Source organism: Arachis hypogaea, chromosome 12 (assembly GCF_003086295.3).
Source record: "Arachis hypogaea cultivar Tifrunner chromosome 12, arahy.Tifrunner.gnm2.J5K5, whole genome shotgun sequence".
Classification (NCBI taxonomy): domain Eukaryota; kingdom Viridiplantae; phylum Streptophyta; class Magnoliopsida; order Fabales; family Fabaceae; genus Arachis; species Arachis hypogaea.
In genome coordinates, this window is record NC_092047.1 from 120,432,684 (window position 1) to 120,448,597 (window position 15,914).

At 31.5% G+C, this 15,914-nt stretch overlaps 3 protein-coding genes across 3 annotated transcripts; 2 read left to right on the forward strand and 1 right to left on the reverse strand.

Annotated features, from left to right (window-relative positions):
* The first annotated feature begins 5,810 nt into the window (after window positions 1-5,810).
* Window positions 5,811-7,852, forward strand: LOC140177236 (chlorophyllase-2-like). Its single transcript, XM_072210408.1, has 3 exons — window positions 5,811-6,089; window positions 6,200-6,354; window positions 6,883-7,852. Exons 1-3 carry the CDS (start codon window positions 5,999-6,001, stop codon window positions 7,570-7,572), a joined length of 936 nt encoding a protein of 311 aa, XP_072066509.1. The 5' UTR covers window positions 5,811-5,998; the 3' UTR covers window positions 7,573-7,852.
* A 1,652-nt stretch (window positions 7,853-9,504) lies between these two features.
* LOC140177237 (acireductone dioxygenase 2-like) lies at window positions 9,505-12,268 on the forward strand. Its single transcript, XM_072210409.1, has 7 exons — window positions 9,505-9,824; window positions 10,521-10,632; window positions 10,719-10,813; window positions 11,088-11,202; window positions 11,284-11,408; window positions 11,814-11,884; window positions 11,981-12,268. The coding sequence occupies exons 1-7, from the start codon at window positions 9,807-9,809 to the stop codon at window positions 12,045-12,047; spliced, it is 603 nt and encodes a 200-aa protein (XP_072066510.1). The 5' UTR covers window positions 9,505-9,806; the 3' UTR covers window positions 12,048-12,268.
* Window positions 12,269-13,938: 1,670 nt separating this feature from the next.
* Window positions 13,939-15,019, reverse strand: LOC140177239 (early light-induced protein, chloroplastic-like). Its single transcript, XM_072210410.1, has 3 exons — window positions 14,736-15,019; window positions 14,542-14,589; window positions 13,939-14,403 (listed from the first exon to the last, which is right to left on the reverse strand). The coding sequence occupies exons 1-3, from the start codon at window positions 14,877-14,879 to the stop codon at window positions 14,053-14,055; spliced, it is 543 nt and encodes a 180-aa protein (XP_072066511.1). The 5' UTR covers window positions 14,880-15,019; the 3' UTR covers window positions 13,939-14,052.
* Between the last annotated feature and the right edge of the window lie 895 nt (window positions 15,020-15,914).

Consider the following 15,914-nt stretch of genomic DNA (forward strand, 5'->3'; position numbering starts at 1 on the left):
TAAGTCACTTGAGAAAGAACTTAATTAGATTGCATCATCGTTAATACATCTAAACCCACGATCAAGACAATGTGAATTGGAATTTCAAAAGATTATACATTTATAAAAAATAGCAAATGAATTACTTAATTCATTTTCTGATACAAATAAGATAACCAAATCTTACATACCAGCTGAAAATGTTTCAATTCGAATTGACGTTCTAGTTAGACAAATAGCTACTAAAACGAGTACATGCCAGAAGTGTGGTAGACCAATTAGTTTTAAAAATAAAAATTATTGAACAAGAAGAGAGTCATTTGATATTACCAAGAGTACTCTTGTTAAAAAAGATAAAGACATAGAAGAGACACTAGTAAGTGTCCAAAATTTTGATATAGTGTTGACGACAAAAGACGTTTAGGTACCTGAAATTCTAAAAAATTGTGAACATGATGAGATTTCAATAAATTATGTCTTTATAGGAGAAAAATGGAACCGAAATAAAATAATTGTCAATGAAATATTTGTATATAATGTGGCATTATACATTATGCATGAAAGTAAGAATCTTGACCCAAGAACAATCGAAGAACGTCGACAAAGGAATAATTAGCCAAAATCAGAAGAAGTTATGAAGGTTGAGTTAGACTCATTTGTAAAACGTGAAGTTTTTGGACTTGTAGTCCGTATACCAGAAGATATAAAACCTGTTGGATACAAAAGAGTATTTATGAGAAAATGAAATGAGAAAAATGAAGTTGTAAACTACAAAACTCGACTTGTGGCACAAGATTTTCACAAAGGCCTAGTATAGATTATGAGTAAACATATTCTCCTGTAGTATATGCAATAATATTGCATTTTTTGGTCAGTTTATCCGCATACCATAAACTACATATGTATTTAATGGATATGGCGACAACCTATTTATACAGATCGTTAGATCATGATGTCTATATGAAAATCCTTGAAGGATTAAAGATATCTAAATCATCCAATGAATATTCACAGGGGTTACACTCAATCAAATTGCAAAGATTTTTATATGGTCTCTGGACGAATGTAGTATAATTGTCTTACTGAATATCTGACCAAAAAAATAGATTCAAGAATGATGATATTTGTCCATGTATTTTCATGAAGAAATTTTCATATGGATTTATTATAATTGTTGTGTATGTTGATTGTTGATGATTTAAATATTATTGGAACCATTGAAGAGATTCCAACAATGATAAAAGTTCTAAAAGAAGAGTTTGAGATAAAATATCTTAGAAAGACTAAATTTTATCTCGGCCTGCAAATCGAGCATACAAATAATAGCATCTTTATTTATCAAACAATATATACAGAAAAAATCTTGAAGAGATTTTACATGGATAAGTCACATCCATTAAGTAACCCAATGATCGTAAGGTCTTTGGATGTGGAAAAGAATCAATTCCATTCTAAAGAAGAGAATGAAGATGTCATTCATCCTGAAGTACCATATCTCAGTGGCATTAGAGCACTAGTGTATCTTGCTAATAATACACGACCCGATATATCATTTGTTGTGAATTTACTAGCAAGGTATAGTTCCTCTCCAACCAAAAGACATTGGAATTGAATAAAACAACTCTTTCGATATCTTCATGGAACAGTTGATATGAGATTATTTTATCCCTATGAATCCAAGTCACAATTAGTTGGCTATGCAGATGCATCATACTTGTATGATCCATACAAAAGAAAATTTCAAACAGGATACCTATTCATATATGGTGATACAGTTATATCATGGAGGTTCACGAAACATACAATAGCAATAACATCCTCTAGTCATGCTAAAATACTAACGATACATTAAGTAAATCGCGAGTGTTTTTTGTTAAGGAGTTTAATCCAATATATTATAGCATAATGTGGATTGAGAAAAATAGCTCCAACCGTTCTATTTGAATATAATATAGCATGCATTGTTCAACTTAAGGGTGGATACATCAAAAGTGACAGAACAAAGCATATTTCTTCCAAATTCTTCTTTACTCACGATCTTCAAAATCAAAGAATAATTAATGTCCAACAGATCAGCTCAAACGATAATATATTAATCTGGCAGATTTATTTACAAAGTCACTTCCAAAATCTCCATTTGAAAGATTGATACATTAGATCGAGATATGTCGATTTTGAGATATTAAATAATGTTAACAAGAAAGGAGGGTGTACTTTTTTTCCTTGGTCAGATTTTTCTCTCTATAAAATTTACAAAGGATATTATATTCTTTTTTCTTCAATAATTTTTTTTATTAGATTTTTCTTTAGTAAAATTTTAATAAAATATAATCTTAAATGGACATCTAAAAAAGAGTGTTGTGATATGGATGATTGTCCATTTAATGACTTGTAACTTTCTTTCTTATATAGGCCATTCCATTTTTCAATGATAAAATGTTTAAGTTCTCAAGATAAAGTAAATTTAATAAAATTAAAAAAAAATTTTATATGTATATAAATAGAAGTATGGTATGAGACAAAGTACATACACAACAATAACAATAACACTTCTCTCTGTATGAATAATGTAACATATAGAGACATTCAAAGATATAATCATTAATTGGTTACAATAAAAAGAATATATAATATTTGGATTTTATAATTGAAAAGATAAGTTATTATTCTAAAATATAACTGACCGAGTTATAATGGTCACCACCAAATTATAACGGGTGAATGGGTGATGTAGTTTTTAAAATTTTAAGATATGTGCATATTGTTCTCCTAATAAAGTAAAAAAAGTGATATACTAAATAAAGTCATCAGTCAAGAAAGAACCAAGAACAAAATTGTTGGACACAATATAAGAAAGAAGATGCTGCTTGACATAGGGATAGGAGATTAGAGGTAAAAGCGAATTGAGTCTCATCATCACGGATATGTATCTTTTTTTCGCGAAAGAAAGGTGCAGGAGGCGGTTCAAAACTGTAGCACAATGATACCTTCATTATTACTAAGATCATGAAACTTGATGCACGCAATGGGCAATGTATATTATATGCATGCAGAAAAATCCATGATTGGAAGAGGAAATAAAAAATAAATACATAAATAAATAATTTAATCTTGAAATTTAAAGTAATGAGTATAGACGAATTAAGGAATTAATAATAAGAGTCTCATTTTTGGTAAGTATAAAGAAAGTGAATAAGATCAGTGGCTAAGATAAATGATAAAATTAAAGATGTTTATCCTAAAAGGGGAAAAAAAAAACAAAACAAAGTTTGCTTTGTAGCAGCAACTTGATTTGATATGGCAAGTTTTTTTTTTTAGTCCAGAAACAATACTGTTTATAGACTTCTTTGTATAGACCCTTAGAAAAATGAAATATTAATGATAGTTGAGATTAATTTGCATTGTATATTTCCTTTTACTTATATTTAACAAAAGGAATGATAAGTAGTGATTCCTTCTTATAGGAGAGACGGCTTGTGGTGTTCTTTTTTCCGATTGTTTATGTGTATGACAATTAGCAGATAAAATATAATATAATGCTTGTTACAGCATATAATAATGGTGAAAGAGATCGATTGGGGGAATCTAGCTATTATTACGATATATTCTAGCTATGCCGGGGTAAGACATGGGACATATATGCATGAATTGTTTAGGGTCATTATCATTTTGAGGTCACCAAGCCCATTCATAGCCTAATAATTCATAGCTATAAGGCTCCCATGACCTGTTCATGTTGAATTGGGGATTGGCAACATTTTTCTGTTCATTATCCCACTTTTTCTTTTTCTTTTTCCAAATTTAGGGCAATTTTAGTTCGCGTTTTATTTATTTTTTTTGTGATTTTGTTTTTAATATTTTTAAAAAAAAAATATTTTCACTTTCTCTGTTTTAGATTAAAAAAAATAAAAAAAGATATATTAATTTACAAATAGAAACCAAATACATTCTTAATTTTTTTCCTTTCCTTTTCGCTGGTAACAAATATTACTTAGTTTCATAACTAAAAATATACGGGTTGACTTGGGATTCCTTTGTTATCAAGTGATTAATTTGGTTTAAATTTAACAAAAGATTTAAATAATCGGTTTCACTAGATAGATAACAGAGATTGTAAACAACATAAATAAGAGGTTGCATTTTTAGCCTATAGAAAGGCCAAAAAAAAAAAAACAGTTCATCATAAATTATCCTCTCAAAATCCTATTTTTATCTTTTATATTTTAACCATCCACCTTCTAACTTTTTTACTGCCGTATACTCCCTCCCCAAACCCTCATTGCGCCGGCGGTTCCTCCCTCGCCACCCAGCCTAAGCGCCGTCGAGCTTTTTTCCATCAAGAACATCGATTTAGAATGAAAATAACCATCTACATATCTAGTAAAATGAACATCCAACAAATTTTATTGAATCTACTTAAATTTAATCCAAATTAAATAAATTTCTACTATAGAATAAAAATAACTATCTACATACCTAATAAAATAAACATCCAATCCAGATATTTATTTTTCCTACAAATAGAATGTTTATTTTTCATGCAAAAGAGATATTTGATCTAATGCAAATCTCATCCGGAAAAGGGGAAGAAGAGGAGGAAGAAGAGGAGGAGGAAGAAGAGGAGGAGGAGGATCACGGCAGGGGAGGGAGGATGACGACGAGACAGCAACAACGTTGCCCAAGAATTGCGAGGCACAGCAGCAGTAGTACTCGTGGAACGCGAGATAGCTGCAGTGGCGCATGTAAAACGTGCGCCATGGCATCACTTGCGCGGCAGTAGCCGACAGCGGCAACGTGGACGACGAGATTAATGAAATAGAATGGAAACGTAATGTGACAGTATATTAAGAGGAAGTTATGTTGCCTAACTTTAATAATTTAAATTTAAAAATTAATTATTCTAATAAATTTAAAATCTGATTTTAATAATTAATTTATTTTTTTATTAAAATTATTGTTTATGTTATTCAATATTTATGTTATTTATCTATATTTTTTCTTAATGACTAAATCTTTTTGGACAACTCTATTTATTTTAAATCTAGAAAAAAACCCTAAACAGCCCCTGATAATTACCTCAAAAGACAACGAGGTCCTTGACAAAAAAAAAAATACCAACCCAACTCCTGAGCTTTACTTTTATGGGACAGATTAGCTCTCTGTGTAAAAAAAAAGTCAATGTTAGTTTTTTTACAGGGGCTAATCAGTCATAAAAAAAATATATTATGAGCCGGGTTGGATGGTTTTTTTTTCTTGAAGGCCTCGTTGTCCTTTCGAAATAATTATCAGAGGCCAAATTGGTATTCACTCTTAAATCTATAATTAGTGCTCTTAATGCAGGCTAGATTTAAGTGAGAAAAAAACCCCTTGGGCTTATTAGTTATCACTATTTTATCTTAATTCATATTTTAAGGGAATTTTTGTTGGTAATAATTTATAGATAAAGATTTAAATTGATTTTTAGAAAATTTTAAATGAGATTTTTTATTTTTTCAATAAATTTTTATTATTCTAAAAGTTTTTTAGACAAATTGATTTTTGTAAAGAACTAATTTACTTCATGATAATATTTTTTAAAATTTAATTATTTTATAATAAAATTTACCAAAACTTATTTATCCATCATATTTGAAATTTTGTTGAAAGCGATAGAAGTAACTATTTATCTAATTGGAGTGATTTTCGAAACGTCAAAACTAATAATTTATTAGAACTAAATTAAAATTTGTATGGACTATGAAAAAACCACTTATTCATTCCAAACATAATGTTTATTTTCCAGTTCTAAACACATTCTAATATTTATAGTAATAAAAACTATTGGAAGTTTTTCTTTTCCTAAACTATAAGTTGAACAAAAAAAAAAAGGACACCCGCCAAAATATCCATTGGGCAGATTATAGGAAACCAAAAAATCTAGAAGATTGTATAAAAGCCACAAGTTTATCATCAGTTTTGGATGTAGAGTAAGAGTTGCAGCTGCAGATTAAGGGAAAACCGGAAGCAGCTCTCTCATGTCATGTGTTCCTATTCCTCAACCAATGTCTTTGATAGTGGAAAACACAGCACCCATGTTCAAAGGGTTGAATGGAGATCAACCACATGCACCGGTAATTACAATTGTTCATTTCTCTATTGCTTATTTATTTTCCTTCATTTTAGGCCTGCATGAAGCTCAATTTCACAAGACTTAGCTTGTATCTGCTTTTGATATTTTCAGTTCCACCACCAAAACCGCTCTTACTTGCAACGCCTCTTGAAGATGGAGAGTTCCCAATTCTGCTTTTCCTCCATGGCTACCTTCTTTATAATATCTTCTACTCCCAACTTATCCAACACGTTGCTTCTCATGGCTTTATTGTCATTGCTCCACAGGTTAATCAATCTTCCTCTTTACACTCTAATGTGTCAAATATAGTTTCGTTTTGCAACATGCACTTCTAAAATGCCACTTAATTTCATCTAAAGCACCACTATTGACAAGGGGCCACTGATTACTTATTGAAGGGCCTAGGTCATGGATATATTTCTCTGATCTGCTTTGTCATATGTTAATGGTTCATGTCTGCGATCGTTTTCTTTTATCCAAACAGAAAGTCTTGGGGCAGATTTTAGCAATTTTGGCGGAATCGTCGGCTAGCATAGATACTAAATTGTCTTCCATAAATAAATTTTACTGATTTATATGCACAAACTCTCAAAAATACAGGTGCACATTATGTGTTTTTTGAGTAAAAGTTCTTATAAATATAGGTGCAAATTATTGTGGACCAAGTGCTTCAATCCAAAATATAATATTTGTTGGTCATGCAGCATTACTGGTACACATGAATAAGCAATGACAAGATTTTTCTGAAACAATAGATTGAAAAGAAAGTTATGCATTGTTTGCGCAATTTACAGTTATATACGGTGGCTGGACCCGATACAAGCGATGAGATTCATTCTGCAGCAGCAATAACAAATTGGCTATCTGAAGGACTCACCAAATTCCTGCCATCAAATGTAAGGCCGAATTTCAGCAAGTTAGCACTGGCAGGCCATAGTCGCGGAGGTAAAACAGCATTCGCTCTTGCTCTGAGAAAATTAAACACGACCACTAATCTCAGGTTTTCGGCTGTAATTGGAGTGGATCCGGTGGATGGAATGGACAAGGGAAAGCAAACTCCGCCGCCAGTTCTGACATATGTCCCTCACTCATTCGATGTTGATATGGCTGCATTGGTGATAGGGTCAGGGCTAGGTGAAGTGAAGAGGAATCCCTTGTTTCCCCCTTGTGCACCGAAAGGTGTGAACCATGAGAACTTCTTCAGTGAATGCCAGAAACCAGCTTGGTATTTTGTGGCCAAGGATTATGGGCATCTTGACATGCTTGATGATGATACCAAGGGACTTGCAGGGAAAGCTACTTACTGTCTATGCAAGAATGGGGAATCAAGGAAACCAATGAGGATGTTTGTTGGAGGAGTTATTGTTGCATTCTTGAATGCTTACCTCAATGGAGATAACACTCACTTGTTGGCTACAACTGCAACAGATAGGCATCAGAGCGTACCAATACCATTGGACTTCAAATTTGATTGTCTTGTTTGAAAAAAGATCATACAACTTAGGGAAAGTATAGTATATACTTGCGTGCTCGTCGACACATGTACTTAATTAGTTTTCAGGAAATAGCCGATTCTATTTCCTTACACTATACGTTCATAAGGATAGCACATTTTACTTCCCATGGTGACAGTTCAAGGTAAATCATGAACATACATGCTATGTTTCGTTTCACTTGCAATGTCTACTCTAGCACCAGATATTGTATCATATAATAGACAATAATCCAAGTTTTAATCAGATTTCTAACGGACATCTATAATTATATGCCACGAATGTTATAGAGTTATCAAATTTTATTATTTTTGTCTATAAGTTAGGTATCAATATTTAAAAGAATGAGATAAGATATATGGTTGAATTACTAAATTAAAAAAATTAGATTAAAAAAATTGAATTAATGACTAAGTGATGAATAAAAATAATAAATTTTCATAATCTTCTAATATTTCTCATTATATATTAGTATTGGAAAAAATTACAAATGGGAGTAGGAGGCAAGTGGCAATTAATTAACTACAACAGTTAAGTGCTAGTATTTTTTTTTTTTATCAATTTTAGTCAGCATAGTATTTACTATTTTTTATACATGATGCATTTGGGTCTTTTTTTTAAACATATATATAAAAATATTATTTCTGATCAAGTGCTGATAAAAAATAAGAGTTAATAGTTAAAATAGTTTTAAAAGATGATTTGTCTTTTAAATTTGTCTTTGAAAAATTTTATCAATTAAATTTGTTTTTCAAAGATTATAAATTAATCATTTTTATGTTTCAGTCACTTAATTAACGATTTTCGTCAACGATTGATAATATAAAATATTAACTCATATCATACATGATACTTAGTATATATAATTAGATGTTGAATAAATATATTTATAAAAATTTATTAATTTAGTGTTGTTAAGTCATATTAGAATTATGCTTTATATAATTAAAAAATAGACTAAATTAATAATTTTTTATAACCATAATTATTTAGTGTCTAATTTTACATATTAAGTGTCATGTATATTTAAATTAACATTTTACATCATCAATCTCTAATTAAAACTATTAATTGAGTAATACTGTTCAATTAACTAATTAAATACAAATTGAATGTTGCAATTTGCAAGGCAGCCACTCCTATTCATTTTCTTTTGACAGGAAAATTAACTTTCATTTATATTATCAAACGGCACTTATACACATTACAGTAAACACATTAGTTCTATAATTAAAAAAAAGAATAGCTAACATGTGTCTTACTCTTACATGATAAATTTATTATTAGTAGAAATATTTTTATTAAAAATATAAAAAAATAAAAATTTTAATATATTTATTAAATAAAAATATTTAAAATTTTTTAATAATAATAAATTATCATTTGTCTTCAAGTCATATATTAGCCGTCATATGTTAGCTAAATCTGTAAAAATATATTTTTTATGTTAAGTTATAAACTGAAAGGAGACACAATATTTGATTGAATTATACAGAATTTTAACAAACAAAAACAAAAATAAAATTGATTTTTTTTCTAAATCTATCTAGATATGCTTTAACATAATGGGATTTTTTTTCTCTTCCAAAATGTAGAATGGAACAATTTTCTAGTCTGCAAAAATTTCTATGAATAAAAAACTTTTCTTTTGACATCTTTCTCCCAAATTTAAAGAAAAGATATAACTAAATCTAAAATATTCATATAAAACAACCAGGGGCAGAGTTAGGTGGTGGAAAAGGAGTGATGCTCCCTAATTTTAATTTTTTACATGTAAATTATATATAAATTTCAGTTTAATATTTTTTAAAATTTTATTTTAATCTTAATTTATTGTATAAATATTTTTAACCTCCCTTTAATAATTTATCTAACTCCGCCCCTGAAAACAACTATAACACTATAAAAAAGAATTATTATAAAAAAAAAAAGAAAAGCCACTAAAATGATTAGGATCAAAAGCTCAGGAAGAAACTAAAAAAAAAAAAAATAATATTAACTAATTAAAAATTCAAAGAGAGCCTTGAAAGGAGGCATTTTTTAATTTGTTGATGCAGTGTTAACTGTTAAGGATGTCCAGATTCAACTAACCAGAAAGCGGGGGCCAGGACATGTTGGTCAAAACGCGCAAACTCTCTGTTTGGGTTGACACTGCTTTTTTTAACTAACAATCGCGTCTCCACGAAGCGCAGAATCAAAATCTCCCAAACAACACCTCAACCACCATGGCTTCCTCCATCAAGGTAATCTTACATTCTTACTTCTTCTCCCTTACAAAGTTTTATGTGTCCTGATTCTGCAATATCCTCCATTGCTTTCTCTTTCTCTTTCTGCTTTGTTTCATCACATGCTCAATTTTAAGTCTCTATATTATTTCCTTCATTCAGATTTCAGAAACTTAAATTCTTCCTTCTTCAACTGTTTTCAAAAGGGCCGATAATAAAGCTGCTATATGTTCAAGAGAAATAAACAAATAAATAACTAAATATATTGAAGTAATGAAGTCTAGAATTTTTTTTACCATGCATAGTGCTGCTGTGGCAAGCAAGCTGAACAGTGTTCGGTTAATTGTGAGATTCATTTGTTTTGAAGTTGAGCTTCTTTCTATCAATGTGTAATTCTAACTTATTATTTGCTTTAATGGCTTAGTGAATCGATAGTGATTATTCCTCTGCTCCTCGTATGTGTGCTTTGTGTTTGTTTGTGGAAGAGAGAGAGAGAGCGCTGAAAGTTTCTCATGATTTATAATTTTATATATTCAAACATAGTTGCTTATTTGAAAAAGAAATAAATAAATAAAAAGAAAAAAATGTTAATTTTCTGTGCTAAAATCGCTACTATTTCTATTTACATAATGGAGAGGAATTTTTGAGTTATTCATTCGGACTTCATAGTCATAGAAAAAAATAAATAATTCTTCAAATGTCACTTATTCACAGGATCCCCGAGAGGAAGTCCTTCAAGCATGGTACATGGATGATAGTGAAGAAGATCAGAGGCTTCCTCACCACAAAGAACCCAAGCAGTTTGTGTCATTGGAGCAACTTGCCGGTAGGATTCTTTGCAGAATGTGTTGCCTTTTTATTAGCTTATTGAGGAACTTACGCTCACTTGGGATTTTCCATGTTAACATGCAGAACTTGGAGTTCTTAGTTGGCGATTGGATGCTGATAACCATGAAACAGATCCAGAGCTGAAAAAGATCCGTGAAGAACGGGGCTATACCTACATGGTTTGTTATAATATGTTGATTCAAAGTTGCCTTACTATCTTCTAGATTTTATTCACCATCAATCTGACCATTCCAATTACATAATCAGAAATATCAACAAAATGCAGATACACGACCATCCTTAATTATGACTTACATGGAACAATAATTATTGTAAAGGATAACATGTTTTTGTTTAAGACATGAACAGTACACTAGTTATGGCATTGCCAACAATGTTCTGCCTGTGTTAATTTTTGAATATTTGACCTGAAATGCATATTTTTTTCTGCAGGATGTCTGTGAGGTCTGCCCGGAAAAGTTGCCAAATTATGAAGAAAAAATCAAAAGTTTCTTTGAAGAACACCTTCACACTGATGAGGAGATCCGCTTTTGTGCTGCTGGAAGTGGTTTGTTGAAATACTTCTGCTTTGATTGTCGCGATACATTAGATATGATGTTAAATTGCTGATGTTTGTGCTTTCCTGAAGGTTATTTTGATGTTAGAGATCGAAATGATGCTTGGATTCGTGTATGGGTAAAGAAAGGAGGAATGATCATCTTACCTGCTGGAATTTATCATCGCTTCACACTTGATGAGAGCAACTACATTAAGGTGTTGATCGTATATGACAGTACTAATATGCATTTCATTGTTGCAAATTGAAGAGAACTTCTACCTGTCAATTTCTTCCTACTAGTCCATCCCATTTTGTGGGAAGAGTGATTAAATTTACTTCGTGGCCTTGTTCCCTTTTTGGAAGGCTTTTATTTTTATAATCAAAGGATCTTCTACTTCGATTGGTGTCAGGCATCTGATTATTATATTTTCTACTTGTATTCTTGTGATATGCAAATATGTAACTTGATATATTTTCTTCTACCAATTGATGTTCATTTACATTAAGTTTTGCTGAATCTCGTCTACCTTTAAATGGTTAATTGTGTCTTATTATTTGGATGAATAGACATCCTGAAGGGCTGCAGAGATCCTCATTTGTTTTTGTTTATACATTTGCAGGCTTTGCGATTTTTCGTTGGTGAACCAATTTGGACTCCGTACAATCGCCCACACGATCATCTGCCTGCGAGGTATAAATTTATATGATTTGAGTTGAGTGACATTCGGGACAATCAATGGCACTCCATAAATTCATAGAACCTCATTTTTGTGGTTTGAATGTGCAGAGAGGAATATATCAAGGCTTTTGTGGAAAATGATGTTGCCAAACAAACTGTTGATGCCGCTGCCTAAGATTGGATGAAAAGACTATGATTTCACTGCTTTAAAACAAGAGTTGAACTCAAAAGAATAATGCTACCTCTGGATAAAGATGCTACTCTTTATGTTGTTTGTGTTATTCACCCATTAAGTTTGATGGTGTTCAAAAGTTTAATGCAAGCGTTGTTTTTTTAATGTGATGGACATCAGCATATCAGCATTTTATTGTAATAATATGTTCTTCTTTGGCTGTATTGGCGTATTTGGGATTCATCTAAAAAAGGTGTAATCAATTAGTTATAGATAAGTTTTCTTTTTTTTTCGGTCACGAGTTTTAGATGAGGTTAGAAGTGACTGAATCACTGAACTAATATCTGTGTGGATCATGTCCCCCAACCTCCACCCTTCTTTTTTTTTTTTTTTTTTTCTAAATTTTGTTTATAGGGTGTGCTATGTCACTTTGTTCATTACAAGTTTACAACAGTTGGGTTCACGAGTTTATGGGCTAAACTTGAGTTAGAGATTTGAGGACCCAAAAGAATAAAAAAATAAATAAGCATTAGCTTTTGAGCTAGTTGGATGGATATGAGTCTAGTTTGTTCCATAGGTTTGACAAGAAGTTTTGAAAATTGGGATCTAAGAGCAATTCCAATGACAAAAAAAGGTTGTCTCCAATTTGTTTTTGTGTTAGAATATAGAAAACAGGAATTTGTTTCATTGGAGAAAAGAGAAGGGAAGATGAGACGGAAAGTTAGAAGATCTCAGAAGAAGGACTTGAAAAGTAGTTTTTATTTTTTAATATTTAAAAATAGAAAAATATATTTGATAGATTATTAATAAATTTTGTTTTTGTTATTTCATTTTAATTAATTAAATAGGTAGGATCACAATAAGAGCCAAAGTTTGTGTCTCTTATTGAAAAAAAAAATATTTGTAATTCCTATTTTATGTATATAACATAAAAATTAGGTAAATTTTAGCCAATTCCCTCATAAATAGAGGATTGGTTGCCCTCTATATTTTATTTAATTGTTAAATTATTATTGGTGAAATTTAGTTGTGTTATTATAGTTAATGCTAATTATATTTTGAATTATAATTTTAAAAATTAAATCACTAAACTATGATAAAATTTATTTTACAAATCATAATCATTTTTAGAAAGATTCATTTCGTAATTTTACCGAATTGTTACAAAAAAAGTTCAAAGCTGAAAAAAAAAAGGATTAACAAGTTCAAATACAAAAACCAAAATGAAAAAGATAAGGAAGCATAAGCTGAAAACAAAAAACAGGGGATAAGAGAAATTGGAGCATTTGCATCCCGTTCCCATGCGATCTTCTAATTTACAAAGGTTGTGCTCTCCTCATAAATCCATTGACTCTGGATTTTGTTGGTTTTTTTTTTTGGAGTTGTCACTCACCAGTCTCATATATAGAGGTGAGGGAGCACAAAAAACCTTCAAACATAAAAAATATACTAATAGAACACCACATCAACATATATCCAACTTTAATTCTTCAATGAGCTGCTTGAAATTAAAGCATTTACACTGTATGTTTGTTTTGATCCATTTCAGTCGAATCATATTACAATATAATACAAAATTTCAAAGGAGTGGAGTGTTTTTAGTTATATTCTAGGACCTCATCTTAGTATAATATTAATAATACATCATGTTTCCAAAGAGTGGAATAGTCTATTTGATGCTTAACTTGCAGGTGTTAGATTTTTTTTTTTAATAGTCGCATGCAGGATGGATGCAAGAAATATGTTGTATCTTAGCTTTGTTGGCAGATGAGATGTATGTTTACTCATCAATTGCGTTTCACATATGAACATGATAAGAAAGGTTCATTCCCGTGGTTGATAGTTTTTAAATGAATTGTGGCGATATTGTTGGGTTCCAACGTGGACAAATTCATTCGTCTAATATGATCATTTATTATCCACTAAACTTTGATACATTAGCATTTGAGTTTTTCATATTCTATGAATTGAACCCCATAAATACATACATCCATAATTAATCAAATAATCAAACAAGGGTGCTTGTGCTTCCTTTGATGTATTCAGTAAAAGCAAGAGCAACCAAGCCTAACATGGCAAATCTACCATTCCATAGCTCTGCATCAGAGGACATGAACGCTTTTGATTTAGACTCCACACTAACCCCTCTCAAGAGTGGAACCAGAGAAGCAAGTGACAAGATCACACTTGTCCCCAGGAACCATGTGATCCCGCCATTGGATATCTGTACAAACACACCCTCCCCTTTGGTCACCTCCATTGCTAATGCTACCACAAATCCTATCATGGCAAGTCTTCCATTGATTCTCTCTGGTGCTGCCCCACTGAAAGCCAGAATATCTATCAACTTGCTGCTCACCTGCAGTTATTACTCGTGTTAACGGGGTGTCAGATTGATAATCAAATTAAAAAATTGCAAACATATTCTTGTGTTAATGATGTTTATTTCATTATTTGTATGCTCACAACTTGATATTTAAATATATTCTCTACTCACCTTTTGTGAAGGTGCTGGTGGTGTAACTGGATTTGGTGCCTGCTCTTCCTGCGATCAAAGACCAATGATATATATGGTCACCAAATGCATATGTTTTCTCTTAAACCCTTTGATGAAATACACAAAACACAACAACTACAGGATTACATCATGTGATATAATACCAATTAATAGTAAAATTTGAGAATTAATACCTCGGCCATGGACCGAACTACGAGGCTAGCTTTCCTCCTCAGGCTTGGAATGCCAAACTGGTTCACCCTGCACCTGTTAGAAATGTTGGTCACAGGACAGGCCAGAATAGAAGACTGCATAGCATATGATGAAGCAGCAGCCATTGATGAATTTTGTTAGTAATGTGTGCTGGAACTGTTCCTGATGAATGTACTATTATTATGAGTATCTGGTTACAATGGCAATTAATACAATAGATAGAGCTACTTATATGATTGCTATTCTTGGCACCTAAGCTAACCACAAAGAATACCTAAGGAAGGCTTAAAGAGACTTAACTTTGAATTGTAGGCAGAAGCAATAATGAAGCGTGGGTATTTTTTTTTTTTCCGCGTGAAGCATACTTTTAGGGCTTAGGCTCCAAAGGTAACTTGGGTCGCGTGAGTTAACTTGTCCAGGCATACATGAGAAAAGCCAGAGATGTGCGTGCATGTGGCTTACATATGGACCAGAACGTGGCCTCGATGAACTTGGGATTGGAACTGTGGCACTCTTGGAAGTTGGAACCCTGCAAGGCTTCAAAATATACTATTATATTCTTCTACAGATTCTAGACAACTATTTTAGTATTACTCAATTAGCAATTATCATAATTATTGAATGATGCTGGAACATAATAAATTTGTGCTCTAAGAATATTCACAAGACTTATAAATATTATTTTCATAATAATTAAAGAAAAAAAGGCAGTGAGGGACTCGAGCATAATTAGTAGCAACAACTGAACAAAGAATATTTCAGCCATTGATCGCTTACAGTGTCTTGAGCTTTCAAAGGTTCCTCCAAATTCTTCTTCTGGCCTTCATAGATTGACCACAATTCTCTGTAAGGCTTGTATTTCTGACTTTCTGTTACTCTTTAACATTTTACTTTATTGCTCCTCTTTAGTTTGTTTATTTGTTTTAAGGTTCCTCTATGTCACTGTTATCTGCATTAGCAAGCAAATTCACGACACTATAGTGAAGGGGAACTACCTTCAGCTTTGACTTCTTTGTCCAGGCAGTAGAATTTGGACCTTTCATATAACAGGTTGACTTCACTGAATTCTCTCAAACTTGTCTCCATGCATAGACTTCAAAACTTAAATTTGTAGATACCTAACTATGATTTGTAAAGTCCAATGTATAGATTTGGTAATT

What these genes read in the sequence shown, in the direction of transcription:
- LOC140177237 (XM_072210409.1), top strand. An exon ending in GTCATTGGAGCAACTTGCCG is followed by an intron (nt 10,633 to 10,718) that starts GTAGGATTCTTT and finishes GTTAACATGCAG; the next exon opens with AACTTGGAGTTCTTAGTTGG. An exon ending in CTTTTGTGCTGCTGGAAGTG is followed by an intron (nt 11,203 to 11,283) that starts GTTTGTTGAAAT and finishes GCTTTCCTGAAG; the next exon opens with GTTATTTTGATGTTAGAGAT.
- LOC140177239 (XM_072210410.1), bottom strand. Translation starts at nt 14,879, where the DNA reads ATGGCTGCTGCTTCATCATATGCTATGCAGTCTTCTATTCTGGCCTGT. An exon ending in TAGTTCGGTCCATGGCCGAG is followed by an intron (nt 14,590 to 14,735) that starts GTATTAATTCTC and finishes CTTTGATCGCAG; the next exon opens with GAAGAGCAGGCACCAAATCC. An exon ending in CACCAGCACCTTCACAAAAG is followed by an intron (nt 14,404 to 14,541) that starts GTGAGTAGAGAA and finishes TAATAACTGCAG; the next exon opens with GTGAGCAGCAAGTTGATAGA.
- LOC140177236 (XM_072210408.1), top strand. Translation starts at nt 5,999, where the DNA reads ATGTGTTCCTATTCCTCAACCAATGTCTTTGATAGTGGAAAACACAGC. An exon ending in GAGATCAACCACATGCACCG is followed by an intron (nt 6,090 to 6,199) that starts GTAATTACAATT and finishes TGATATTTTCAG; the next exon opens with TTCCACCACCAAAACCGCTC. An exon ending in TTATTGTCATTGCTCCACAG is followed by an intron (nt 6,355 to 6,882) that starts GTTAATCAATCT and finishes CGCAATTTACAG; the next exon opens with TTATATACGGTGGCTGGACC.